The sequence below is a fragment of the Aspergillus pseudotamarii genome (genome assembly GCF_009193445.1).
Source record: "Aspergillus pseudotamarii strain CBS 117625 unplaced genomic scaffold BDV38scaffold_92, whole genome shotgun sequence".
NCBI lineage: Eukaryota > Fungi > Ascomycota > Eurotiomycetes > Eurotiales > Aspergillaceae > Aspergillus > Aspergillus pseudotamarii.
The window spans coordinates 70,510-97,858 of NW_022475106.1; the positions used below are offsets into that span (position 1 = coordinate 70,510).

Consider the following 27,349-nt stretch of genomic DNA (forward strand, 5'->3'; position numbering starts at 1 on the left):
AACTCTCGGAGCCCTTATATCTATCACATCCTTTCCTCCTCCTCTCCATCTCTATCTTCTCAACCATTCCACATCCGAAACCTTGTCTTACCTCCTATACTTCTTGATCTCTCCTTCTCCTTATCTCCTTATCGCATATCACATCACACTACCAAGCCCCCCTCTCTTTACTCCATCAAATTCGCCGATTCCGCACGGCACATCACGGGATCAATCTTGATTTACCAGTTAGTCATCTCTACCCACTTGTTCTGAGTTGTCAGCTTCTCCTTGTCATCAAGCACTAACTCACGACTCGGATAGAGAACTGCCCTCCTAAGCCCCCAGAGTCATTTGGTACTGATAGCAGCTCTTTTCCTGCCTCATCTCACGTGAGAAACGGCAACACTCAAAAGAGGATTATCTTCCAATATGGCTGTCAATATGGCCGACGAGGAACTCTTCAAACGGGCCATCTCTGGGTATCGGGACGCTTTCTTGGATCGGCATTCGCACCTCCCGGAAGCAGAGCGCAACGAACTTTGGAGTGAGCAATTAAATCAGTTCATGCCCACCACAGCCGCTGTATCTTCCCCCAGCTACCTCCCGGTTTCTGGTTCTGGCACCCTTCACAATGATGGTTCATCTCTCGAGAAACCTGGGAAACGGACTCGACAGGATACTCCGCGGACTCTACCTGGTTCTGGTCTTCCTCCGACGAAACGACGAGTCACCGTATGTGATCTATCTTGGTCTTCTGCTCCCGCCTGTTTTCCACCTCTCCGTTCTTAACCCATCCTGTGTCCCTGTTGCGCTACTCCATCCTTTCTCACTTTCTTCTCTGCTCTCCCGCCAACAGTCCCTGGATTGACACTTGGCAGACTCCGGAACCTCCGGTGACCGTTGACTTGACGCGCGATCTGTCTCATGCGTCCTCGCCAGCTGCTCCTCAGACGATCCGGAAGCTATCTAGATCGAATTCTCGGAAGGAGAACTACTCGGGCTTGGGCACCTCTCGGCACACGGCTATGGTCCGCTCGCAGAGTCAGCAGACTCCGGTCTCCCATCGACCCTCGCTGGCCTCACCCCTGACGGGACATCGACACTCCTATGGACCCCAACGCATCCATCGTCGCCTCGACCATGTCAACGAATATTCCCCGTCCGAATATGCAAAACAATACTTGGATGAATACCAGGCTCAAGGCGGAGTCTCCGCACTTTCGATGGCGCTTGCTACGGATGCCACGGCGACTGGAGTTCAACCCTCGAATCCATCATTCGTCCCGCAATATCACGGACAATCGGATCTGGTTCCCAACCTGACTGGGCTCGGGAGACCATCGTTGGTTGACCAACCGGCCCAACCGGTGTCGGCCGCAGTGGAGATGAGTAGAACCCCAACTACCGACTCACTGTGCGGAGGTATGGGGATGATGAGATTTGATTCTTCGGGACCACATCTCAATCCAAACTGCTCTTTTCCTTTCCCATCCTCAGACTTCATTCCCGCCACGTCCCCTATGAAAGTTCCATTTACAAACCCCTTCACATCCGCGCAGCGCGATATGGATCATGTCTCGTTCCCTTTGACTGAATCTACTGCCCCGTCCTTCTCCTGCTCTGCACCCCCTGCTACATCCTTTGCACCGCCCGTGTCCACTCTTTCTTCGTCACCGGCAACGGAGATGAAGCATTCCATGTCTTCCGACAGTAGCAGCTCGTCTCTGTCTCAACCCTCAAGAGCGGCTCGGAGGACCCAAGAACAAATTGTTCAGGGCACCAGACCCATTGCCCCGAAAGTGGGATCGCAGAGCATGTCTCCGCCTAAGGCGGCCGACCAGACCAAGATGATACGTATCTCATCCTCTGATGGTACTTCCAAAGAGGTCGCAGCCATTCCCAAGGCCTCGATCCAGCGGCCCCCGCGCCAAAAGACATATTGCTCTATGTGCAACGACCAGCCCGATGGGTTTCACGGAGAGCACGAGCTGCGACGTCACATTGAGCGGGTCCACGCTGTGGTTCGTAAGGTTTGGGTCTGTGTTGATATCTCTCCTGGAAAGACTTTCTTGGCCAACTGTAAAGCTTGCCGAAATGGAAAGCGATATGGTGCTAACTACAACGCTGCTGCTCACTTGCGTCGGACCCACTTCAACCCCTGCCAGCGTGGCCGGGGCGGGCGTGGGAAAGATAGCGAGAAGCGCGGTGGCAAGGGCGGTGGTAACCTACCACCTATGGAAGTCCTTAAGCACTGGATGGTGCAGAAGGAGGAAGTAGTTCTTGAGAACGCTCAAAACCTTATTGACCAGGAAGCACTAGGTGATGATCTAGTTGCGGCACCACCCCCTGTTCCCGCAGAGGATATGATGAATGGGTTGCCCACAGTCTCCCCAGAAGACTTTCCGGTCCCAGGGCTGGAGTCAACATTGACGAATGGGTATGATGCATTGTCCGCCTTTCCTGTGATGGGCCTGGAACCGTCACTTGATGCCTCATGTTATTTCGATGCTCAGCCTTTAGTTCCTGAGATCGACTCGTATGTGTGACATTACGTTTCTCTTCGCTAGATTTCTGATTATTTCGCACATTTCTTGTTGATATATTCTTTGACACTTTCCTGTCTATTTTTACTTCTTCTCCCCCGAGGAGCTGTCTTATATTGCTTTTCACCGCTTAATTTTTTGCACATCATCATTTTATTCTTCGACTTTTTCTTCGATTCTTGGCTTCTTCAAACTTCTATATTCTTCTTTCACAGGCACTTTATCTTCTTCTTTCATCTTTCCATTCTACACTTCTTCTTTTCTTTTCTTCATATTTGGAATTCTCTTCCTTTCGAGACTACAGTGGGAGATAACCCGGACCTCTATGAAGCCTACCGGGCGATACGACATAATGTGTGATGATGAACAGTGACCTCAGCCAGACTCAAAGTTTAACAATATATTCAATTGGAGATCATACTCGAAAGCGACGGAAGCCCATTTTGGTCCCCCAACGGGGATAGGATGGAATGTCTGCGCAGCGGCTTCTACAACTGCTACTCCGTGCCAACTAGCTACTTATATGGCACTTTCCTACTAATTAGCTTACTCTTGACTATCTCCGAGAGAATTTACAGGGCGTAGATTTCAAGGCGGTGCATACCCTGCGCGAGTTAGTGATCCTCGTGGTATGGTATTTTCACTTACCTCGAGGTGGTACTATACTACTTTACACCTTTAGATCGACTGGGCTTGACTTGGTTGGATTGGTTTGCAGTCAGGTTCACCTGGATATGACCACTGACCTCTGACATGACCCCCTGATAATAATGAGAAGGGCTCTGAAATCCTCCGACGCGGGGAACCATAGCACATGCTTTGTACCGCGCCAGCAATCTGGGACTAACTTGCAACACCAAATCAGTCACATGGTGTATCTATATTAAGTTCACTTTCTTGTGTGGTGATACCTTTCGGGAACTGAATGACACAATATTTAATCTCTGCCTCCTCTTTCAGGAGTGTGCTTCCATAAGGATACCTTTTAATACTGACTCTGCAGATAAGTGTACTAACAATTATAAAGGACGATTTTAAGATACTAAAGCTTAATGAACTTGACTTATTCAACTTGCACAATCCCTGAGATCCAGTCTTTTAATATATATTAGGTAGACATTCGAACTTTACCCTTGTATTCCAGCCATTCTGGATTACCCCTTTCCCACCAGGAAAGGCGACCGTACCACACAATTAGGAATGTCACGAATACTCATTCGCTGAACCTTTGTCTTTCGTGTTACAAAATATGACAATAGAGCACTGATAGAATATCTGTCCACCATTTCTGTGTTTGTGATTAGTTGTAAGCGTATATTGGCTTTCCGTGCAAAAGTTCGTGATTCTGTGACTGAGATATACCATATCGGTCTATTAACTTCCCAGAATAGTGGTATGTCATCGTTATCATTAGAACGCTTCAGTCTCCTACTACGCTTAAACGCTGGTCTAAGTTTCTCTCGCTTATAGACTGATTTGGAGAGGATTTGAGGTAAGTTCACGTGGCACGATAATACTTATCCACTATTAGACTGGTAAAGAGGAGGAAAAAAAAAAAAAAAAAAAAAAAAAAAAAAAAGAGAAAAAAAAAAAAAAAAAAAAAAAGAACCAACAATAATAATAAGAGTAATAATAAGTGTAATAATAATAACCAAGCCAAGGATTGAAGGACGTCAAGCACAAATATATATGATATTCCAAAGTGATCTCTGCATACTCTATTCATTCATTCATTCATCCTGTTTGAATGCCTATCTAACCCAACAACTTCTTGTACACGCCTACTCCGTCTTCAGGACGGCCACGCTCAGATTTGGCAGACTGAAATCAAACACACCGTTGGCGCCTGCCGTCACGGTGGAGGTCTTCTTATCGACAATATCAGCAACTCCCACTTCGTTCATACCCAGTGGATCTGCGGCGGTGAGCACAGTGAGGCTCGCACTGGTACCGGCCTTGACACCATCAAAGGTAAGAGAGACGGGCACATCAGCGGTGCTATTGTAAACGGCGGCCTTGAAGATATGAGAGTTGCTCGTGTTGTCAACACCGGCGACGTAGTAGAGAGGTCCGAAGCTGGAGTTTGATGTTGTGGGGTGTGTGTGTGTGAAGGAGTTGTGGGAGAAGAGCTGTTTTTGGCGTCAGTTAAAGTCCTAAGCCATGACAGGGAAATGGGTGTATTTGTATATACATACATCGTAAAGGTGCCAGCTGGTCGAACGCGCCGTCTCATCTGGGTTCGAGTTGAAAGCGAGGAAGGTAGGGGACCATTGGTAGTTGTCGAGGTTCATCATGAAGGGGGCCTGTGACGTACATTAGTTAGTTGATCCTACTGTGAGGGAGAAGTTGGGGGTATCTCGATGATACTTACGTATGTTGTTCCGAGGACTTTGTCTGCGTTTCTTTCGGCACCGATGAGGAAGACTCCTTCTGCGACGCTACCGATCCACCATGGGTACTGCGAGAAATGGTTGGAGGTGCCCCAGACGATTTCGCGTCCGTTGAGCTGAATTGCCGCGATTTCGCCTGTGCGGATTTCAGAATTGTTAGTGAATGAGAAAAGGTGATTGGCTTGCTAAAGTGGTCTAGAGCCAGTACTTACCAAGGAGAATCGGATGGTCGGGGCTGTACTGGTCGAAGAAGTTGAACTTCTCGACAAAGTTGTCTGGCGTATCGTACAGGTGATAGTCACCGCCTGCATCGCCGGGGAAGTCGATTTCTACGGTGGATGCCAGGACGGTGATGTCTGGGTACTTCTCCTTGATGGCGTCGTAGAAGGCCTGGAAGCGGTAGGATTTGTATGAATCCAATCCGTCGTTTAGGTTATCTTCGTTGCCGACTTCGACATACTTGACTGTCCATGGGTCTGGGTGACCGAGGGATGCACGGAGGGCACCATATTCGGTATCGACGGAGCCGGTGAGGAATTCTAGCTCGTCCAGGGCATCTTGCACGTATACACCAAGCTCGGATTCGGGAATTGCGTCGCCGTTCAGTGCGAATCCACCCCATACGGCAAGGACTGCAGACTTGTTAGAGGAGTCATGACTTGTGGTGATAAGCGACTTACTGGGCTCGACTCCAAGGTCTTCACACCATTCCATGTACTCGACGAGCCCTAATCCGTGGGTTTCTTGATAGGACCAGGTTGTTGCACGGCCTGGGCGGTCCTTGAGAGGTCCAATGGTTTCGTTCCATTTCCATCTGCCATCAAGGGTATCGCCCTCGAGGTTGTTGCCACCCGGGAACCGCAGGAATTTCTGATTTGTTAGCAATACCCTTTTATTGGATAGAACCATATTGACATACAGGTCCGAAGTCGGCCATCGCTTGCATCAAATCCCTGCGAAGCCCATTGGGACGGTCATTATAGGTAGGAGGGAACAGGCTGATTAGGTTGAAGTCAAGAGAGCCATCAACGGTGTTCTACACAGTCAGTAGGGGTGAATCTACCGGTCACTAAGGTATCCACTCACAGAAGCATCGAAGGTAATAGAGAACGTATTCTCGGTGTTTGAGGCAGCCTTGGTGGGGTCAAAGTAAAGTTATGCTGTGTCCACTCGCCACGAGCACTCTTGGACACCATGACAGCACTGGCATATACCTCGCCAGTCTTATTGGACTGGAGGGAAGCTGTGAATGTTCCGTTGTAGGCACCCTTCACGTAGAAGGAGCCGGTGTACGTCTGCTCTCTCACGTCGATACCCCACCAACCCAAGTTGGTAAGACCGGCCTTTCCTCTCGTTCCTTTGACATTGACTGACGTTGGCAGTGCAGATGACAGGGGTTGACTGAGGTTCTTTAGAGACAGCGCCGATCCCTCGACTGGGATCCAAGCATCCAATGTGGAAGGGTATTTCTCGCCTCCCTGGAACGCACGATTGCGAATCAGCTCCGCATACAGACCCCCATCACCACAGTAGTTGATTTCCTACATAATTATCAGCCACTATATCCGATTGAACCCACTCGCGGTGGGGACCCTACCTCTTCCATGATACCATATTGTAAACCGCTAGTGGCATTACCGCCAGACGATGCAACGGAGATCTCAACCGCTGCACCGCAGGCTGCCAGGAAGGGCAGAAGGAAATATTTGCGTAGCATAGTGGCTTCTCCCCTACAAGGGCGATCGGTACATGCACTCTGCCGATCTTATTCCCGTCCAGTTCTTGACCCCGGCCAGTGAACCCCAGACAATTTATATCTGTTTTCTATCTCCGACCCCAACGGAGTCTACTCCATGACACATACCGTTTCCCGGCAATTGCAGACATGCCGAAGAGAGTCTGCTCGCTAAAAGACAGTATTCCCTGTGGAGTAGGACCATGACATTTGAGGGATTGAGGAACAAGACTTCCGCTTCTGGTAAAAGTCCTTGAGGGGTATGCAGGTAGACAATGAAGTCACAGCTTCATGCAGGACGATGGTTTGACATTTTGCCGGATTGCATGATAGCGTGTCGAGGAGCGACCATTGAGCCAGCATGCATTTTCAAGGAATCTAGCCCCCTCGGCGGGTAAAATCAATAACATGTTTCGTCCGTGTATACATCGTATCATGTATTATTAGGCTTCATGACTTGTATCCAAAGACACCCGCTCCTTGAAACACTGAAGTGGAGAGAATAAAAATGCGGAGGTCCCCCGCATCACAGAAATCATTGCTGTTGTGATCGTCTCACTCGTGCCCAAAAATGGGCATAGGATGCTGCATTGCACGGAGATTATTTTTCCGTCTTCAACCGCAGGCTATTATTGCCATCAGGGTTGCATTGAATTAATTAATGTTGATGCCTGGCGGTTCTGCCGACATTTCTCCGGGCTATTTAACAGAGCGCCATTCGATTCCGGCCCATCTGGAGACCTCAAACGAGGCAGTGGTCGATGTTGTCATCGAGTTGAGATGTGCCTGAGGGCATTGAGAGCTTTGATCCTATGACGTCTCGCTGGTAACGCCATTCACTTCGCCTCCGAAAACCGCCATGAGTATTGGGAGCCAGCGTGTCTCGTAACGAATTCCACGTCCGCCCTTTGCATCCTCAGGTGACTCCTCAACCGATGATTGAGGAAGATGTTCGGTCGCGGGCATACAACAGGTCCCTAACCTAGTTATCTGATCGATTGCCTTGTTAAACCTCCTTACCTGACTGCTATCAGGATAGATGGATGTGAAGACATTGATATACTGTGGGCAAGATGAGAGGCTGAGGTTAATGTGTGGGTGGCCAATCGGATGAGCCCGTGACACCCTTATATCCAACCTCTCACTGGCTCTTGTCTTCAAGAATCTAAACATCTTAACCTGTTGGCATAATACCATCTCCTGTTACACTTTCAAGCTAGGTGGGCACAAGGTTTCTGATGAGAAGAGATAGAAGGAAAATATAAAGGTCCAATTGAAGACTATCTCCGTACTGCAGATGGACATATTGCACTCCACGATCCACGAAGACAATCGATCGTAAAACAATGCTCCCTTCGAAGAAACACCGACGCAAGAAGGAAACAAAAGAAAAAGATCCGCAAGAAATGAAAAGATCATCGAACTGAAAGCGCCATCCAGCTAAAGCAAGTCTCTTCCCCAATCCAGCACTTTGTCCTGGAAGCCATTATCCCCAAGTAAGTAAACATGATTGATAAAAATCGGTACGGTCCACGTTGTCCAGGGGACAGACCGACAAGGTCAAAGGAAAGCGAAATAAGCGAACAGGGCTGTACGCCGAATCGCGACAGTTTCAGCGCCTCTCGGCGCCCGCACCCCAACCGGCTATCCCGCACGCAATGGGTAGGTATTATCGTATCATCGAGGTCATATACGGGTCGTGAAGCTTTAGCACATTTCGCAGCATTCGATACATTCCATACAGCATTCGCAACTCTCTTCACACAGGAAACAACAACAAAGGGTGGCCAAGCTAAAGGAAAGATGAGGATTAGCACCATGCACGAGCCGATACCCGAAGGAGTACTCACCAGGCACCAAGGCAGCCGTGACTTTTTTTCTCCTGCTGCTGTGGCGGCTGCTGTGGCGGCGGCTGCTGATATCCCATCTGTGGTACGATCGTTAGCTTGTCGCCCTGAGAGACGGTCCGGAGTCGCAACTTACGGGAGCTTGAGGTGCGTATTGTCCGGGAGGAGGACCCTGAGGAGGGTAACCACCGTACTGTTGGGGAGGGTACCCGCCCTGAGGAGGACCGTAGTTACCGGGAGGAGGACCGTAGCTGTATCGAGGCCGGGAGTTAGAATGAATTGTGAATAACTTGGGCGGCACAAGTGTCGAGTCTTTCCTGTCCGGTCCGCTCACTCCACGGGGAAATCAATGGAGGACATCGGACAAGACCCTTAAAACCGCGCCTTGGCCAACTGCAACGCCGTAGCCTCCGACACTACCTGGATAGAGATCGCAAAGCCGGTCGCAAATATGGATATGAAAAATCGGGTGACATTGGAGTACTTACGCAGGCTGGGGAGGATAGGGGGGCTGTTGTTGGTAACTCATGATGATAGATATCTGTGGGCAGAACGACTGTCGCACCGGTCAGTATGGACTGATCAAATCAAGCTTCGAAATGATGGAATCGGTTGAAGAAGAAAATTAAGATGATGGGGAAGAGGCTCTCGTGGGCACGGTAAGGGCCAATGAAAGGGGGTAGAAGGTACCTAAGAAATGCCAAGTACGAACGGGTCGAACAAGAGACAAGAACTTGAAGGGGGGAAAAGGAAAGAGAGAGTAGAAAAGTGGAATTAAGAACCAACGGGGGAGAAAAGCTGACAAGGTCCGAAGCGGAGAAATTCAAAAGAGGGAATGGAATTGAAAACAGAGGAGAAGCCGATCGCCCCGTGTGGCTCAGATTGCACTCTTTAAAGATTGAGTCCAATCCAATTTAGAATTTCCAGAATTTCGTTGCCATTCTCACCCAAGAAATTTTCTCATCACTAAGCACTTCGTATACCCACTAGGAAGCAATCGATGTTTCCACCCGGACTCCCTTGTCCTCAACCGTCGGTCTCAGGCTCTCAGCTGCTTTTCCCGGCATTCCGCATTGGGGCTGGTGTGAATCCTGCCCGTGCAAACTTTGTTATCACTGACTGGCCCCCATTTTTAAACACCCCCCCCCCCCCCTTTTTTTGTGTGTCGTATTTGATTCAACAACAACAACAATCCTCGGTAGTTGAGACAGTCCGTAGCACAAACCCGTCAGACAATATAATTTACAATAATGAGCTGAGTTACTACTAGTACTACATAGTGCATTTACACAGCCCCCTTTCCACAGCCACAGCCCTACAGGGACCCCATCCTAGTAAGAGACCCGAGTTCCGAATTCCCCCTTCTTCCCCCACTAGCCACAACGCTCCCATTGGTTACGCAGACACTCAACATCCATCTCATTGGCTTATGTCCACCACCGTCATTTCCACTTCTGCGGACCCTTCCCCTCTGATAGGAGGCTTCGGAACAGACAAGCCACAGCCATCGTGTCATTTTTAATTAAAGAGTGGCTAGTCGATGCAACAACCGGTTTCAATGACATCTGTCAGAAGGCGCAGCACTCTTGCAGAAACCTTCATCAGAAGTTCTAGAACTTCTTGTAGATGACCATACGTAGGTTCCAGACTATATATATATATAAAGAACTTCTAAATTGAGTATTCGGTTGCCTGGAGATGTATTTAGTAAAGAATTTAGACAACCTCAATTAGGAGGCGATGAAAAAAAGCTTCAGTCTCTGTCACAGGTGATCTCATGATCAGAGTCGCGACGAACGGCTGATCTGCCCGAGGCAGAAACAATGATCAATTAAAACGGCGGCGTTCACGTGCCGTGGCAGCCATGCTCATGTATACTTACTTGGTTGGTTCCAGTTATAGGCCTCCATTCCATAAATTATCATAGTAGAAATGCTGTGAAACGGCTACAAAATAAATACACACAGGGGTAGCAAGGTACACACCAATGAACTGACCGTATCAAGGTAATGCGACCAGTAGAAAGGGTCTATATTATAAGGTCTCTGCCTCGGTTGTTGCTAATAACTTTGGTTTTATTGTAGGAACAGGCTGGGACTAACGAGGCTTATAGACATAAGACGAGCACATAGAGAAGACGCTATAGGTATAGAACCGACGAATCGTTGAACAAGTGAAAAATAAAAGTCTCATAGTTCTAATCTCGGCCCATGATAATGCTTCCGTGCATATGCGAACCAGTTCGCGATTCCAAGAACTAACATTGCGACGAGCACCACGGAAGTGTAGTCTACGATACCATTAGCATATCTTCCCTGTTAAAGAGCAGAAAATGAGAAAAGGTAGATAAAGGGAAGACAGCATACTCATATTTCCACCTATAGCTGGCAACACAGTTGGAAAGGAGAAAAAGACAGTCAACACAACAGCCCACGCAATCGTTACTATGTTGGCAATGTACCCAACTGTATTTATGAGTTTGAATGGTCTGGATGGAGGGAGATAATCGGTCGATCGACGACGATACAGAACAAGTGCGGAGGGAATGGCGTAGGAGATTTGTGCGACGACCACGGTTGTACTTATGAAGGCGTTGAATGCTGTTGCATTTTGTGTTAGCACGCAAGGTATAGACTAAAATATACACGAGTGTGACGAGGGTAGGGCTGTGATACCGTTGGAGGAAGCAACATAGACAACTCCCAGTAACAAAACGCACAGCCCATCCAGCAGGATCGCGTATACAGGCACTCCGAGAGTCGGGCTCACAGAGGCCAACTGGCTCGAGTAGAAGAGCGCTTCGTCTCGGGCAAAAGACCAAGTTAAGCGGGATGACGTTTGGTGCACTGCATTTAGGGCAACACAGGATACGGTGAGCATGCAGGCCATGAAGATCGTAGCTGCTACTGGGGAATGCGTGGCCTTTTCCCATATAAAGTAGATTGGGAAGCTGGATTCCATTGGTTCATGTTAGAACAACGCTACATTCTGGTAGACCTGAAAAAGTTGGGGCCGACGTACCCGGTTGGTGTTGTGAGGGAGAGCTCAATGTCCTTGTAACTGTAGATTATAGCGATAGAGAAGGGAAAGGCGGTTAAGAACCCCACGATAACAGTAATAATGACTGCCTTTGGGACAATTCGTTCGGGTTGAAGACATTCTTCGGCGAGATGGAGCGTTGCGTCGAGACCAGAAAGCATGAATTGAGGTGTTGAGAGGCCTGTCAAGAAGGAGATGCCGTCTGGCCACCCGCCGGAGCCGTTGGCGAATTGCGTCCAGACTTGCGAGGAGTCAAGTTGGATGGAGGAGCGAGCAGGACAGGTGATTGTTATGGCGAGAAACGTGGATATGGAAAGTAGGACTATTTCCGTTAGCCTTAGTCATTGACTAGGTGATGTTAGACGTAAGATAATCGGGCACATACAACCAAGGTTGTAGATCCACAATGTTTTGTTCGTGAGGAATATATTATAGAAAACCATAACAGCATTCATAGCTTGATACACGAGGAAATAATGCCAGGTTTCAGGTTGATATTCCGGCCGCCACCGGATTATAATGGCCATAAGCACATTAGCCGAGGACAGTGCAATGGATGCACTCAGCGTAATCCATGAAAACACAGCTGCGAGCCCACTGGAGTATGACAAACTGCGGCTCCAGCGACTTGTCGCCAGGATTGAGGTGAAATGATATTGCCCACCTGCAGTGGGGTAGACACTTGCAAGTTCAGCAAGTGTCAGTCCTGTACAGAGCATAATAGCGGCAACGAGAATGATTCCATAGAGCAAGGTCACCGCTCCGCCGGACTGGATGGCGATAGCGAAACTGGCCGCGATGGCAACCCAGCTGTTGGAGATGTTGTAACCTACCGCGATGATGCTGAGTATGCTGAAGTTTTGCTTCATCGGCGCATTGGGGAGGCCTGTTACGGCGACTTGGCCGTTGGAGAGTTCGATAGACGGAGTGGAGAGGTCATGATTGGGTTTGAGGTCTTGTTTGCTCATACTGTTATGTGAAGTGAGGTGATAAATTGTGCGGATCGTGTAAGGGTGTAGATATATTTCATTGCATTTCTCCCCATATTGTTCTACACTCGGCCATTGAAGCTTACGATTGATGGAGTTGACGTTAGGGTTTCTGGTCATGCGTTAGTAGCGATATCATACCCTATCAAGATAGTGAACGATACTCGGAACGCTTATCGAATTCCGAGCTGTGTTTATCAACGCTGCATTATCTTAGTTCTTGACAGGCAGAAGTGTTTTCCGGTCCCCCTAATGCGTGATTATAGCGGAATTACGGCGGAATTGATAGCGGATCGACGTTGAAGAAGCTTTGCAAAGTAGGTTGTGTGGCCATTGAGGCTTGAGGATATTTTGGCCTAATTGATACTTCCCCGCATTTCCAAACCCCGGATTAAGGTTCATTATCACTTGAGGTTTATCTATTGGTTCTCTTCTCCCTGGGAATGGGATTTCTCCGCATTGCGGAATAGATACGAGGTAGTGTTGCTATGGGTTAAAGTACGGTGGCAGTCGCCAATGACTGTCAGTAAGTTCTGGTAAGGCTGATCTGCCATAAAGTTTATGACATCTCTGTTTCTATTGCTGTAGACTTTCTGTTCATAAGGCTGCCGTTCACACCTAATATGTCTCCCAGCATGGAACTAATTCCGACACCTCGTCCAACTCCACCCCGTCTACCTCCATCGGACCTACCTTGACATTTTTCACCCCCGGTGTTGAGTTCAAGGCTCAAGGGTGACTAGCCCTATATAACTAGCCTTCCGAGATAGGTTTACGCATCATTCGCACGATGTAGCCCTTTGCCCTTTGTGAAAAATGCAGCGATGGTAGCCACAAACCCAAAGCAAGCCGAAGCCATAAAGGACAGTCGGATACCCCGGTAATATACCAGTCTAGCGACCATTTGGATATCCGGCGGTAGGTCATGTATAGCCGACACCGAGTGTCGGATATCATCGATAATCTGGAGTTGTACCACACATTGATCAGCTATCGCTCAACTAGCGCCTACTCGCAAATAAAGGGATGTTACTTTCCATTTGTCTGGTACTCCACTCAAGGCCTCATCGAGGCCTGAGCGCAATGTATTTTGTATAATCGTGGATGTGATCGCCACCCCCCAAACGGTGCCGAGTGAGCGCACCAGGTAGACCGTGGACGCCGACACAGCGTGGTCTGCGAATTGTTAGTTTAATAATCCATCTAGACAATGTTGGATTGTATTGTACGTACCAGAATGGTCGAATGCGGCCAAAAACGTAAACAAAATCCCGGGGTACACGATACCCTGGCCCAAGCTGGCCGGAATCACGTATGTGAAGTACTTCCAGCCAGCATCGTTGAATTGCAGTGACATCACTAGCAGGTTTCCGATGCACATCAGCAAAGCGCCCGCACGTACAAGTTGGGCCAGTTTCCCCCAACGGGACATGACAATGCCGGAGATAACACCACCCACGGGGGTCGCGAGCGACGGGATCGCCAGTCTCGCACCGGCCTTTGCGGCGGAGTCCAAGAGGATGACTTGGAATAGCAATGGGAGGGTAAAAAGGAACTACTAATGTTAGCTCTAGTTGCGAAAAAGCTGCCACACTACATACTGCATACGCCGCCATCCCGACACAGACATTCGAGACTTGGGTAGCAATAGGCAGGAGGCCTCGCAGCATTCTCGGGGGAATAAGCGGGATCGCAGACGTCTTTGTTTCAATAACCACAAAGGCACCTAAAAGGACCACACTTGCTACGAGTGAGAAAATCACCCATATGTTAGACCATGGCAAATCGTTTCCGCCCAAACTTAATCCAACCAGCTGGCTGGAGAGGCCCAGAATGAGCACGCATGCGCCGGAGAGATCGATTCGTTGCCAGATCGCTCGGAGGCCCTGGCCCGGTTCGATAAGGTCGGTTTTCCTGGGCAGATGAATGACCAGGTGACCTGTGATGAGTGCAAGTAGTCCAACGGGGGCCTGCATCAGAAAGCACCACCGCCACCCAATAGTGTCAACAATTGAACCCCCAAAGGATGCACCACAGATAGAACCAAAACCGTGCATAACATTTTGGAGGGCCTGATACATGCCGCGACGACGGAAAGGGATCAGATCCGAATTGACAATGGTAGCTGAACGATATTAGCATTCAACGTTGTCCGTAGGATGGAAATATTTCACCATACCCATGGTCATTAAGCCACCCCCACCAATTCCAGTCAACGCTCTCATCAGATTGAGAAATATGATATCTTTGGCGACGCCGCAGCCAATGCAGCCGATCATGAATGTGATGGTCGCCGTAAAGAAGGAGATGCGTCTACCGAAGATATCGGAAAATCGACCGTAAAGAGGTTGGAAAGCGGTACTGGTGATCAGGTATGAGGTGGTGAGCCATGAGGCGGTGTTGGCAGCGTTGAACTCTGAGCTGATGACGGCGTATGTTGAAGCGGTGATTGTGCCGTCAAAGCCCGAGAGAAAAACATTGGACATAATCGCTAACTCAATCTTTAGCGGTTTGGTACTGTCGTCTCGCAGTGACGCTTACCGATTTGGATCCAGAGGAAGCCTTGCGGCGGTTTCCAGATTTCCTCTGAAGGTAAGAGAGGTTGTTCCTCATGTGGGATGGCGGGCTCAATGTCGGGTTCAGCCCTCAATGTCCCGTCGAGCGAGTTGTAATGGCGGGCAGTTGAGTGCATGGCAGCTTTGTATACTTGATTCGGTCAGTCGAATTGCGTGACGGTCAATTTACTTCTGTGTGGTATTTAGAGATATAAAGTGGGAGGGATTGCGGGGAAGTTATGACAGAAGGAAAATCGTTGAAGACATGTTGGTGGACCGATTCATTAGTCTATAGATATCGCATTTGATTGATCTTTGATCGCGTTATGGACCCACTCCCCCTTCGGCTATGAGAGCGGAGACCCGATCGGGTATTGATTATCATCACGGATCAATAGCCCTAATGAGTAAGCTGTATCTCTAAGGAACTGATACCAAGCTACATTGCGAGATTCTTCGTTTAGTGCTGACTGTATTATGTATCTAGGGACAATTTGTAGGAAATGAAGGGCCTTTATACACAATTCATGTATAAGCCCTCTGGATTGATAGAGAGTTTCAAGAAGTAAAGGATATAAGGAATCAGCTATCGTGTAGTCAAAGGCCTTGCCAAAATCGAGAACACTCATATTAATACCCACCTTTACTAGAAAGGTGGGCAAAGTTATACACTGAACGAAAGCATTGCATCAAGATATGAGGTAAACGTATATAAACCAGATCTTAAGCATATTGATCCACTAGCTAGCTTGTAGTGCATCCCCCCGTCATTTGCTGGTATAATTGCCATCGCCGTAATCTTCGACCATGTTCTATTGCGTTGGAGTTGTCAGGACCAAAGATTTTCGTTTCTAACTGTAAGCAGCTCTCCAATAGTTCAGTTGCTTCAGCATATCGACCCATTCTCCACCAGGTGTAAGCTAAAGGGGACATAGACCATATAGTCAGAGGATGCTCCGCACCAAGTACCTCTTGGCAGCTCTTTAAAACTTGTGACTCCAGTTTCTCGGCCTCTTCAAGGCGACCTGTGACGCTATATATGGAGGCCAACAAACCGATGGCGTTCAATGTGTCAGGGTGCTCTGCTCCAAGGACACTCTTGGAAGTCTCAGTCGCTTGCGTTTGCAGTGCCTCGGCTTTTCTCAGAAGTCCCAAGGACATATAATCGCTTACCAGGTTGCGGGTGCTGCAGAGTGTAAATGGGTGCTCCATCCCGAATGCTTTTCTGTGACCCTTCATTATCTGCGAATTTAGCTTCTTTGATTGATTCCATTTGCCTGTTTCACAATATATCTTTGCTAAAAAACGCTTACACATCAAGGTCTCCTGATGCTCTGCGCCAAGCACACTTTCGTGAGCTTTCAGGACTTGTAGTTCCAATCTCTCTGCCTGTGCCCATCGCTGTTGAACACAGTATATAGACACAAGTGTAACCATGGCTCTCATTGTTAATATATGCTCGTTACCGAGTACCCTTTTGAGGGTGGGTAGTATGTGTATGGTTAGGTTTTCTGCTTTGCTCCATTGCCCTTGTTTGACGTATATTTGTGCCAGAATTCCCTCACTTTCCAGTGTCATAGGATGTTCGATGCCAAGCATAGTTCTATATGAATCTGCAGTCGTGCTGAAAGCCCTTTCAGCTTCTGCGTATCTCCCATCCCGAAGGACACAGTGCCCAAAGACACGTAGTAGATGTATCGCTGCACTAGTTGAGTTATCCCATTCCCATGACTCTAGGATATACCGAGTATGTGGTAGAAATGGCCTCCACAAGAGTCGGTTCTCCTCGTCGGGGTACGGGAACAGCATGTTCATGTGACTCAAAGCTTTGTTCGTCCACTCTGTGAGGGTGCCCTGCATCCGTAGCCAGTTTCGCGTCGCCAGGTGTACAAGGCGATGGATATCCAGAAGCTGGCTATTTTCGTGATTTGTAATAAAGGAGAAAGCCCTCAGCGTCCCAAGAGCATCCGCAGACCGTGTTGCCGACTGTGAGAGAGAAAGGAATAGCTGCGGGATGTTCTTTGAGTCAACGCAGGCCATAAGTGACAAGTACTCCGCTGCTAACGTGTCGGAAGCCTGGATTTGCTCGAAGGATATGAGCCATGTTGCCGCAATAGAGTTCTTCCCGTCCTCGTATCTACCTTCGTCTTCGAAATTCTGACTAAGGGCGTCGATAGTACTCTCCTCGGTGCTATCATGGAGAGAGATGTAGTCGGATAGTGTCATTTGATTTTTATTGATGAATGCAGCTGCTTGGACAATTGCGAGCGGCAGATACGTAAGCTTCCGAAGTAATTCAGCGGTAGCTCGTTCGTCTGCTACCAAGCTCCGGTCGATCAAAGTATTTCCGAGCAAGTTCTTAGCTAGTGCGCTGTTCATCGCTTTGACCGTGACTATATTTCTCCCTACTAACTCAACTGCTGTTTTGTGGCTTCTGGTTGTGAAAATAATAGATCCATGCTTACTCTTCGGCAAGATAGAACCAGCCGTATCCTTAGTTTTCTCAGCCCAAAAGGAGATGTCGTCAGCATTGTCCAGCACCAGTAGCCATTTACCGGAGCTTTCTTGACTCAGTCGATGTTGGACTATATTCTGAATACTCTTGGTTTCGTTTCCAACATTAGGGATTTGCAGCTCTTTCGCGATTTGCAAATACGCCTCCACCATGCTCTCAGCGTTGGTGACGGGTATCCAGAATATTGCGCAGTCCGGATGCCGCTCTCGCACGATATGCGCATATTCAAGCGCAATCTGCGTTTTCCCAACGCCACCAAGCCCAACAATCGCAACCCGGGAGGAGACACTGTCATCCCTGAGTATATCATCAACCCTGGCAATGTCCGCTGAGCGACTGACAAAGAGCGGATTCCGCCGGAAAGGGACGGTCCAGGGTGCTTTGGTACTTGACGCTGTAAGAAAATTAGCACTGGCACACCGACGGCCCAGAGGAGTCGTACTTATATAGAGCTGCGTTGAACGTGACGCATGGTGTTTCTATATTGTGTCAATATGATATCAGCTTCCAAGCTCCCGGTCTCTACGTACCATCAGGAGCCTTGAGATATTGCACGCCGCCATACCTACTCCATATTAGCTATGCATTCAATGTTCCTTATTCAAAAACCTGAATATACGCACCCTGTTTTAGCTTCAAGTTCTGGACGCAATGTTGCACCTGTATCGCCTGAGCTTGGTGATCTAGATACCGATGCGTTGCTGCTTCTATCCTTCCCTGCTCTCGGTATTCTGCCAGGCCAACTCCCTGCAGTCCCTGGTCAACATTGAAACGGAAGTACCGCTTGTCATGAAAGTGTTTGATCCATCTTGCTATGAATCTCTTTTCGGTCTGCTTAGTCTCGGTCGCAATACCAGTCAATGTCGCAGAAAGGAACTTGAGCGCTTTATCCTCGATCGGAGCTATTCCGGGGTCTCCTGTTCCAATGGAGATGAAGCATTTCACGAGCGGCTTTAAATCGCCAGTACCAGGGCACCATATGTCTGCCGCTTCTCCTTCCACTTCCTCCACAGGATTGTTTGAGCCTAGAGCACCATCGACAAATCTCCGCTTCCCAATGTCAACAGGGTTGAAAAACGATGTAGCAGCTGACGTGGCAAGTGCAGCCTGGCAGATGGTTGCAGGAATGTTATCCTTAGACGGTACACTATAGTCTCGAAGACGTACAATGTCTTTTGTCTCATGTGATGTGGTACAAACAAAACTAGCAATATGAGAATCATCCTACGTTATCGATGGAATCATATACTCACACACGACAACCGCGCTCACCTCCGTCGTTGAAAAGATCTGTCTCCTTTGCTCCATGGCTTGTCACAACGTCTTTTATAGCACTTTCTAGCTTCGTTGAGTCAAATCGCGACTTGATGTTGCCCGAGAGGTTTACAGGCCATCGAGACTTCTTCTCAAAGATTGTACTGATCAACTTGACATAAGTATCGATACACTCGTCGACGCTCATTTCCAGGCGGCCAAGCATGATCGCAATAAGTCCTCCAGTACTCGTGCCACCGATGAGATCAAATATTTCGCAGGGCTTGACCTGTCCGAGCTCTGGTCGCTCATGGCTCAATTGAGTCATGAGGTGCTTCAAGATATAGAGGCTTGAAAGCCCGCGCACACCGCCACCATCCAGCGATAGTAGACATAATCCCGTTTTGTCGAGAGCATTGGATTCACCTGTGATCACTTTATGCTCCATTGCTCAACTGGCCTGTGTCTAACTCATGGAGAAGACAAACCACAATGAGAACAAGATATATTAACAGAAATCCACTTAAGCGCCGTGGTGGAGATCCCAGAAGCGACGATACTGACAGCCTATATCAGCGACCCACCGCGCAATCCATGTGATACTATTATTATTGAACATGGTAGCATTACTCTTGATTCAAATCGCATCGCCATTGGAGCAGGCCTAGACTACCCCTGCTCGGTTGTTAGCTGAGACTGTCGTGCCGGCTTGACGGGCGGCAAGGCTGGTGTATCCCCAATCCCCGATGCCATGTAGGCCATATAGCCATTGGTCCCTATCAACCTTCTAATTTTGGCTTTGTCATGGCGCTAATATTGATATGCTTTTCGCATCTCGGTGTCGCTTGTTCTTGAGTTACGAAGAACGCCGACACAGTGGATGACCTGGCCCTCAGAGATACACGTTCACTGTGTCCAGTGTGTTTCTGATGTCGGAATGTACAAGGCACAAGGGTGCGAAAAGCCCGTCTGCGAATTGCAAGTCAATTAAAGCCCTAGGTTGTGTAACAAACCAACAATTAAATACTGTTGTGTTGCAGTGGCTGAACGTAAGCGCTGTGGCCATTTCGCCAAGCGCTGTGCTGCTGATCGTTCGCTTCCCTCTGGTAATACCAATTCTCCCTTTACGTTTCATCTTTCTTCTCGTTTCTTAGCCTCGTGTAAAGGGACCAATCGTCTGTAGATGCATGTAGGCCATGTAGGTGTAGAGCTGCGATAGAACCATTCGATCGCCTGAATATCGGAGAAAACGACTTTGCAGCCAGTCTCAAGCATTTCGTAATATATTATTCTTGAAGTCAACAGAAAAGTACTATAGTAGGAGGCGATGGTGACAGTGTCATTCTCAGTGGCTATGAATGGGATCTAGGCTGTCCTTCATTTATATAAATGCAGAATGGATGTCAATGATCGGCTTTTGGATAAATTATCAGGTAAAATTGAAGTGTGGTGTGAAGGTGCGGAAGGCGGGAAAGTATGGCCAGTATCACTTTGTAGAGCATTAGATCCCCTGAGTTTGGCAAGTTGAAATGAGGAAGAGAGGCCTAGTATACGCCATGGGTAATTATAGAATAGCAAAAAGAATGACATTGAATTTTCAGAGTCATAAATGAATATACACAGACTTCGCACGATATATCTGCGTAAAATATGCAGATCGAGACTCAAGCCCACCAGGAGAGACTGAATTCCGAGTTTAACACGAAACAACCACTTTCCAATCTTTCAGGGAATTCTGGTTGGACCTTTCTTCTTTGGTTTGGACTGTATAACGTCCTCCGCATCTTCGTACGGGAAGGGGAGTGCTTTCGGCTCCGGTTTCGAGGGCGAGTACCATCGGAAGATCATCCATGCCGCAGCTGCTCCGGCGACAACGCTAAAGGCGGCTGGGTTTTGAGGCCTAATCAGGGCCGACACAAATGAGTATCTTCGAAGACAAAAGCGTGCCACCAGTTTCAGCTTGTCTTGTGTCTTATGGCTGTTCACTTACCGCATGGGCGCTCGCTGTCCACCTGGGATAGTTACTGCCATGTTTGGGGTCGTGTATCTGCTGTTACATGTTTCACAAGCATGTATATAGTAAATGTGAAGTGCCAGAGGGCATAGGGAGAGCACGTTTATTTAAGAGTGTTTCGGCGACGCAGCATGACGCAGGACTCTTGCCACCGACATAATACGAGTCATAAAGTCAAAGACTGGGTTTTCTGTCACTTGACAGGGTTCTCGCCCGGTCTATTCCCCTCAATGGATATTGCCTGTAGACTTTGCGCGATGACCTGATACCGAGACCTTACTGGTTGGATAATGTGTAGGTTTCATTGATGGTGTTAAGTTCCATGGGTATAAGTCGGCTATATTGGCTCGCCTTGTGCCGATTGTAATTAAGATATTTTATTTATATTAAGAAAAATAATAATTCTATAATATTTAAGGTGGCTCATCGAACATACCAAGAGAATCGCCTTCTAAAAGGGAAAGTATTTTTGTCCACTAAATCCTCATCCTTCACTAAGCTGTACCAGGTGTACAAGACATCCGTGATGGGTTTCGGGTACTCAGGTCTCGGCTGTGTGGTGAACCCCATTTCCCTTTGTAATCCCATCTTATACAATCGCCATTCATCCCAGAAAGAGATACCCAGCCCTCGAAAAACTCGGAGATCGCATTGATGTAAAGGACTATCAGGCTTGACATGATTTTCTAAAAGAAGCGAACGAAAGGTTCCCATACCAGGGCCGGGATACTTTGCAAACCCAGGGCCCCTTCCCCACGAGCGATCGACCTTGTTCCCGAGATCATTTATGTCCACCGGGTCTGGCAATGCCCAGCAGGAATTGATAATGAGGTCGTCCGGGGAAGGCAGCTCAATCAGCCATGGGTAGTAAGAGCTGAGTTGGATAGGCGCCTTGCGTGACAGGCATCTCATACATTGAGTGATGGTGTGATGCTCATCTTCGTGCCAATTCATCTCATTGGGAAATATCAGAAACGCGCCAGTGTATCGACCTACTTTCTTGGGGGACCAGGCCCAGCGTGTTGTTGCAGCCCTGTAAATATAAGAATACAGCTCAAATGCCCAGAGAGCACGATGAAGCCAGAACTGCTCGACAAAGGATGGATGGTGGATAGCATCAGGCGGAAACAGTATTGTTGATCGTACTGGTTCACTGAAGCAAAGCCAGTCATGCATCTCGTCCTCGTTCACATTCGGGCGGGCTGGTTTGGCCTTTTTGATATTCTCGATGAATGAGTCGTAACAGACACAAGCAAGACGATGAACCTTAGCAGCTGTCTTGATCGCCTGACGAATGGGGGTAGAGCAATCCAGCGACCAAAATATGGACTCCATGACTGGTGGCATTGGGTCCCAATCCTTGTCTTGCAGGAATTTCCGTAATGTGCGCGGCCCAATGGCTGCAGCCTGGATGGCTACAACCAATCGAAATTTATGGCCATTGAACCCTGATGTCATGGAACAAGAGGCCAGGACTGCCTCAGTAATGTTAGGGTAGTATGTATCGAAGACCTCATTGGCATTTGATGAGATCTGTAGTAGCCCATCCAAGCTTGTGAAGTCCCAACAAGACTCGAGAATCTGGATGATGATCTCTGCCGGCAGCTTTTGAAAAGGATCTATCATTTTGTGCTGGCTATTTCAAAAAGGAAAAACGCAACAAAACATAACTGAGTATAAAAGAGAAAGTTGACAGAGCTTGAGGAGAGAGGTGGACGCCTCCTTTAATACAGTGGAGAGCTATGACTGTCTAAGATGAAACCCGGTTGGCGCCAAGCCTGGTGGGTTGATATTAAATAAATAGTAGTTACGGCCGACTAAATCGATCAGGCTAGAAAGATTTAGTCCTCCGAACCTAGCCCTAACCGTGACATCGAAGGTATCTTACCAGGGATCGTAGCGTAGGATTAACCTTACTAGGCATTAAAAAAATTTACAACTCGGTATAGGAAGAATCCGCACAACTAATTGAACAGGCATATTCACACACACAATGCAATTGGTATTATTTTTCGCCCAATAATGTGGGGACCACCCTGTAGAAAACTCAGGCAAGGTTATGAGGTTTCTGACTGGAAGCATGATATGACCCTCGCGCAAGAGGCGCATATTGATGCCTTCGCGCTCAACATGGCCCATAACGAGGCAACGAACGAACAGTCTGTTGAGAATGCCTTCCAGGCTGCCGAGAGCCTTGTATTTCAATTGTTTTTCTCATTCGACTATGCCGGAAACGGGCCATGGCCCCAAGCAGAGGTCATCGCGATGCTTCAAAAGTACTCCTCCAGTTCGGCCCACTACCGTTACCAGGGCAAGCCTTTTGTGTCCACCTTTGAGGGGCCTGGCAATGCAGAAGACTGGATTGCCATAAAGGCTGCTACTGGCTGCTTCTTTGTCCCTGACTGGTCTTCGTTAGGTGCCAAGCCGGCTCTTCAACTTGCAGGGGGGGTGGCAGATGGTTTGTTCTCGTGAGCAGCTTGGCCCACGGGGTTGGGACGAATGAATACCTACGTTGGCGCATCGTATATCCAATACTTGGCGGAGGCAGGAAGTCATATATGATGCCAGCCTCTCCGTGGTTTTATACCAACATGCCTGGGTATGGTAAAAACTGGCTTTGGCACTCGGACTCTCTCTGGTACGATCGCTGGGTTGAAATTGCCTATCTGGAACCGGAGTGGGTCGAGATAATCCCCTGGAATGACTACGGCGAGTCGCATTATATTGGCCCCCTCAACGAGAAGGCGTATGTGGCGTTTCTCACAGGGAGGGCGCCCTATAACTATGTGCAAGATATGCCTCATGATGGATGGCGGACACAGCTCCCGTATCTCATTGATCTGTATAAGACGGGGACATCGTCGATGACAAAGGAGAACTTGGTCATCTGGTATCGCACCAACCCCCGAACGACCTGTTCTGGTGGAGGCACAACGGGAAACACAGCAAGTCAACTCCAGATTGAGTACGACGCGTACACCTTGGCGGACGACAAAGTCTTTTTCTCTGCACTGCTCGGCTCGAATGCAACCGTTACCGTCAGTATCGGCGGCCTTGAATATGACGGTCACTGGGAGTTTGAACCAGATGGTGGTGTCGGCATCTACCATGGCAGCTTCCCATTCAATCTGCATCTCATGGGCGAGGTAATAATTACTATCTCGCGGCACAGTAAAGGTGTGCTTACTGTCAAAGGCAAGGCCATCTCAGACACGTGCGTCAGTGGCCTTGCCAATCTTAATCCGTGGGTGGGATCTGCCACTGCTGGATCAACAATCAAAGCTGTATCGCCGAAATTGAAGCTCTCCGATCAAACTTGTATCAAAGGGTCAGGAGCTAGAAACTTCGCCGGTCTGTGCCAGTTCACTTGCAAGTATGGATATTGTCCGGTAGGCGCATGTTATTGCACTGCGATGGGCGCCGAAAAGAAGAAGCCTAAAGCCACAGGCAAGGATATCCAAAAAATGGCGATGCAAATTATGGAGAGCTTTGCTCGTTCGCTTGCAACCTTGGATATTGTCCCGAATCAGCTTGCTCAGAGACACCTTCGCCACCATACATCCCTCCCAGCTCTCCGTTTGCTGCCCCTGCTTGCACAGGGGGCGAGAGTGAGCATGGAGAAAGATATGCCGGGCTGTGCAGCTTTGCCTGTGCTTATGGCTATTGCCCTATTAGCACATGCTGGTGCGCTACAGTTGGTGATTTGAACGTTCCACCGCCCCCATCTGATGTCAAAGGTGTCCCAGATACCTGTGATGCAGATGAGTATGAGCTTCTCAAGGGGCTCTGCAATTTCGCGTGTAGTCGAGACTATTGCCCTCCTGGTGCCTGCAAGCTGGCCTCTGAAGGCGATGATGATGAGTATGACGATGACGATGGCGACGATGACCGGCCACCAGAGATCATTGTTGATGGATCGATCTGGCAGGACGCAAACCCAGCAGTTAGCTGCGGCTCAGACTGCATTCTCGTGCTCCCCCCAGTTACCCTCCCAAGCCCGACAGTCATCACATTCGATAATGACCAAGGGGGCTACCAAACCACGTTGAACGTGGCATGGGAGGTTCCTGTTACTACCACATTACCGGATGGTCAAGTAGTAACTACTTCGAGTATTAGCCATATTCTACAAGAGACCAGAATTTCTGTTCCTCCGAGTAAGTTATTCATCTGCTCTACAAAGCTTCTATGAAGTGAAATGCACTTACTAACTTGATCGATACCTTAGCCACGGTTAGTGTCTTGCCGTTGTGGTCGGTAACAATCACGAGCCCAACTCCTACGACAACCATTTATCCTATGTATCGTATTCCTCCGCAAACAATCGTTATCACGGATGACCCAAACCCCCTGTCGGAGGAGGGCGTCTCGCATCCACCAGTCACTCGAGATATAACCATCCCACCTTACCCTTGGGTATCTGATCAGCTCGAGACACCGAAATTCCGCCTGTCACGTTTACTTCGGCTTCAGACAGCAGCAATGGTCCAAAATGTACCAACCGTGCCCGATGTGGCTCAGGCTGCCATTCTAAAAGCTTCTGCGGCGATTGTCCATGTCTCGTTGGCTGTGGTGGCGGAGGCTTCGCTGCCTCGAACGACCCAAAACCGCTCCCGAACCCTCATCCAGGCCCTAGCCATAATGAAAGCGATGACAGTGACGATGACGACGATTCCCAGACATGTACAACGACCGCAACAGTAACTGATGTCTGGGTCTCATGCTCCACCATCAATTCCTCCTCCACTTCCTGCACCACCACTAGTAGTCACGTCCACACCGGCTGCCGCGCCACGGCCTCGGCCACTACCACAGGTGTCAGTGATACCTGCCTTCTGAACTCTCGAGACGAAGACCAAGGTTCTGATGGTGGTGCTGGGTCTGGTCTCATAACAACCATCGATGACCGCAAGTCCACGGCTACCACCGCGTCAAAGACCACAGCCACCCCGAAGCCAATCCCGACCAGGGGTGCCCAGCAGGGCGTCCTAACATGCCAGTCGGACATTGACAACTATCCACAAGGCGATTCACGATATTATGCTACTTCGATGTAGGCTCCCTGGTTAACCTCCAATGTAGCCTCGAGACTCTCCTGGCCGTGCGCCTGGTTATCTCACACCAAGGCTTTTTCAGTTGTATCAAGGGGATGGCCCACAGGTCCTCCTAACTCTGGGCCGCGTGCACTTTCAATCGACCGATGACGTTTTGGTGGGCTCAGTGTATTGTCCGACTCCGTCAAATCCGTCTCGTGTGCCTCGTCCCACCGTCCATCTGAGTCGGTGCTGCTGCTCGTGATAGTGTCTGTATCATGGTCGCTTTCCAGATGCCTACTCAGTCGGGACCGTGGGCGTTTCATGGTATGCGTTCGAGGAAGCAAGCGGTCGACAAGCGATGATCAAAGAGGGCCAGGTGAGGCCAGGCCACAGCAAAGCCAAAGAACAAAGACCCAGTGGTGTGCGAGTCACTCAAAGCGTGGAATATTTGGGGAACAACGTTCGTAAGTGCAGCAAGCAAGAAAGATAATATAAGTGGGAGATAGACGAGAAAACGAGAGGATGGATGGGTGGAAATGGGAGAAAAGTGGCTGAAACAGGCCACAGTACATATATCCTTTACCTAGAACAGGAAGTCATAACTATAATGTTATCATACTCTTCCCACTCCCAAGATCCCATCTTACACACCCGCAGGCAATCCGCTATATTGCCGAGTTTATACACAAAACAGGTCTGCTCAGTCAGTTCCGAGAGGCAGAGCTGACTATGCAGGACACGGAACCAACCACTGAAACGAATGGAGCAGAGGGGGAAGACGCTGGTTAAGCGGTCACACGAGGGGCTAGGGGGTCAACCTAGGTCTGAGGTTTCCAACGATACAGTACTACTATACAGTGAACAGAATGGGGTGCAAGACGCAGAGGGATGGCTAAAGGGGAAGATCGCGCGTTGTGGCACGCGCTTTAGTTGTGATTAAAAGCTTTTCGATTGTTATCTTCTCTATATATACGGGTTTGCGGGATTTAGGCGTTCTGGACCAGGATTCTGTCTCACCGGCGAGGCGCCTGCATAGCTAGACATTTCATTAGTTAGGCTCGAACAGGTTAATAGAATTTTGATTGATTGATTGATTGATCCCATCTTACATGCATTATTTCCTACATCTCCCTTTGTGGCGTCTTCGCTTATATTGCAATTGATCTCAACTGTAGTATTCAATCATAGCCAAACGTTCTGACTCACGGAAGGCTATTCAGCTTGAGAAGAATATAAAAGCTTACTGTATACTCCGTCAACAGCGGAGATACAATGCAAAGACCCATCGACAGAAAATGCTGAATGAACCAGGGGCAGAGCATCAATGCCCCTTGAGATATCACTAGGCGATGGTACTTGGTAAGTATTTGGTTTGTCTTTTACGGATTTCATTTCCGATTCAATTGATCTTGGTACGGTTCTTGGAATCCCTGGGTCATAATCCTATCAT

At 48.6% G+C, this 27,349-nt stretch overlaps 9 protein-coding genes across 9 annotated transcripts; 3 read left to right on the forward strand and 6 right to left on the reverse strand.

Moving 5' to 3' along the window:
* Positions 1–411: 411 nt before the first annotated feature.
* BDV38DRAFT_275449 (uncharacterized protein) lies at positions 412–3,263 on the forward strand (the record flags this gene model as incomplete). The annotated part of the gene is made up of 4 exons (XM_032058030.1): positions 412–714; positions 861–2,518; positions 3,111–3,154; positions 3,208–3,263. 4 exons carry the CDS (start codon positions 412–414, stop codon positions 3,261–3,263), a joined length of 2,061 nt encoding a protein of 686 aa, XP_031908107.1.
* Positions 3,264–4,306: 1,043 nt separating this feature from the next.
* Positions 4,307–6,632, reverse strand: BDV38DRAFT_275450 (alpha-L-arabinofuranosidase A; the record flags this gene model as incomplete). Its single annotated transcript, XM_032058031.1, has 9 exons — positions 4,307–4,654; positions 4,721–4,828; positions 4,897–5,051; positions 5,128–5,547; positions 5,596–5,785; positions 5,835–5,951; positions 6,002–6,049; positions 6,109–6,456; positions 6,513–6,632. The coding sequence occupies 9 exons, from the start codon at positions 6,630–6,632 to the stop codon at positions 4,307–4,309; spliced, it is 1,854 nt and encodes a 617-aa protein (XP_031908108.1).
* A 1,049-nt stretch (positions 6,633–7,681) lies between these two features.
* Positions 7,682–9,638, forward strand: BDV38DRAFT_262434 (uncharacterized protein; the record flags this gene model as incomplete). The annotated part of the gene is made up of 4 exons (XM_032056101.1): positions 7,682–8,442; positions 8,501–8,577; positions 8,634–8,748; positions 8,986–9,638. Coding segments are annotated over exons 1-4 (521 nt in total), but the record flags the coding sequence as incomplete, so codon positions are not given.
* Positions 9,639–10,338: 700 nt separating this feature from the next.
* Positions 10,339–12,504, reverse strand: BDV38DRAFT_297351 (putative choline transport protein; the record flags this gene model as incomplete). Its single annotated transcript, XM_032063110.1, has 5 exons — positions 10,339–10,787; positions 10,864–11,097; positions 11,173–11,447; positions 11,519–11,858; positions 11,922–12,504. The coding sequence occupies 5 exons, from the start codon at positions 12,502–12,504 to the stop codon at positions 10,687–10,689; spliced, it is 1,533 nt and encodes a 510-aa protein (XP_031908110.1). The 3' UTR covers positions 10,339–10,686.
* A 793-nt stretch (positions 12,505–13,297) lies between these two features.
* On the reverse strand, positions 13,298–15,217 carry BDV38DRAFT_288125 (MDR family MFS transporter; the record flags this gene model as incomplete). The annotated part of the gene is made up of 6 exons (XM_032060991.1): positions 13,298–13,489; positions 13,559–13,701; positions 13,759–14,080; positions 14,127–14,650; positions 14,705–15,016; positions 15,067–15,217. 6 exons carry the CDS (start codon positions 15,215–15,217, stop codon positions 13,298–13,300), a joined length of 1,644 nt encoding a protein of 547 aa, XP_031908111.1.
* Positions 15,218–15,510: 293 nt separating this feature from the next.
* Positions 15,511–19,519, reverse strand: BDV38DRAFT_225645 (uncharacterized protein). Its single transcript, XM_032052852.1, has 5 exons — positions 18,849–19,519; positions 18,219–18,799; positions 18,126–18,160; positions 18,038–18,074; positions 15,511–17,989 (listed from the first exon to the last, which is right to left on the reverse strand). The coding sequence occupies exons 1-5, from the start codon at positions 19,295–19,297 to the stop codon at positions 15,825–15,827; spliced, it is 3,267 nt and encodes a 1,088-aa protein (XP_031908112.1). The 5' UTR covers positions 19,298–19,519; the 3' UTR covers positions 15,511–15,824.
* Positions 19,520–20,574: 1,055 nt separating this feature from the next.
* On the reverse strand, positions 20,575–20,880 carry BDV38DRAFT_288127 (uncharacterized protein; the record flags this gene model as incomplete). Its single annotated transcript, XM_032060992.1, has 2 exons — positions 20,575–20,749; positions 20,840–20,880. 2 exons carry the CDS (start codon positions 20,878–20,880, stop codon positions 20,575–20,577), a joined length of 216 nt encoding a protein of 71 aa, XP_031908113.1.
* Positions 20,881–21,286: 406 nt separating this feature from the next.
* BDV38DRAFT_288128 (uncharacterized protein) lies at positions 21,287–22,489 on the reverse strand (the record flags this gene model as incomplete). Its single annotated transcript, XM_032060993.1, has 1 exon — positions 21,287–22,489. The coding sequence occupies one exon, from the start codon at positions 22,487–22,489 to the stop codon at positions 21,287–21,289; it is 1,203 nt and encodes a 400-aa protein (XP_031908114.1).
* Positions 22,490–22,885: 396 nt separating this feature from the next.
* On the forward strand, positions 22,886–25,920 carry BDV38DRAFT_275454 (glycoside hydrolase family 71 protein; the record flags this gene model as incomplete). The annotated part of the gene is made up of 5 exons (XM_032058032.1): positions 22,886–23,331; positions 23,412–24,236; positions 24,311–25,020; positions 25,092–25,279; positions 25,543–25,920. 5 exons carry the CDS (start codon positions 22,886–22,888, stop codon positions 25,918–25,920), a joined length of 2,547 nt encoding a protein of 848 aa, XP_031908115.1.
* Between the last annotated feature and the right edge of the window lie 1,429 nt (positions 25,921–27,349).

Excerpts from the sequence above, each read along its gene's own strand:
- BDV38DRAFT_225645 (XM_032052852.1), bottom strand. The coding sequence starts at position 19,297 with ATGGAGCATAAAGTGATCACAGGTGAATCCAATGCTCTCGACAAAACG. Across the intron at positions 18,800-18,848 it reads GGTGAGCGCGGTTGTCGTGT|TTTTGTTTGTACCACATCAC; the intron begins GTGAGTATATGA and ends TCATATTGCTAG. Across the intron at positions 18,075-18,125 it reads ATATCTCAAGGCTCCTGATG|AAACACCATGCGTCACGTTC; the intron begins GTACGTAGAGAC and ends GACACAATATAG.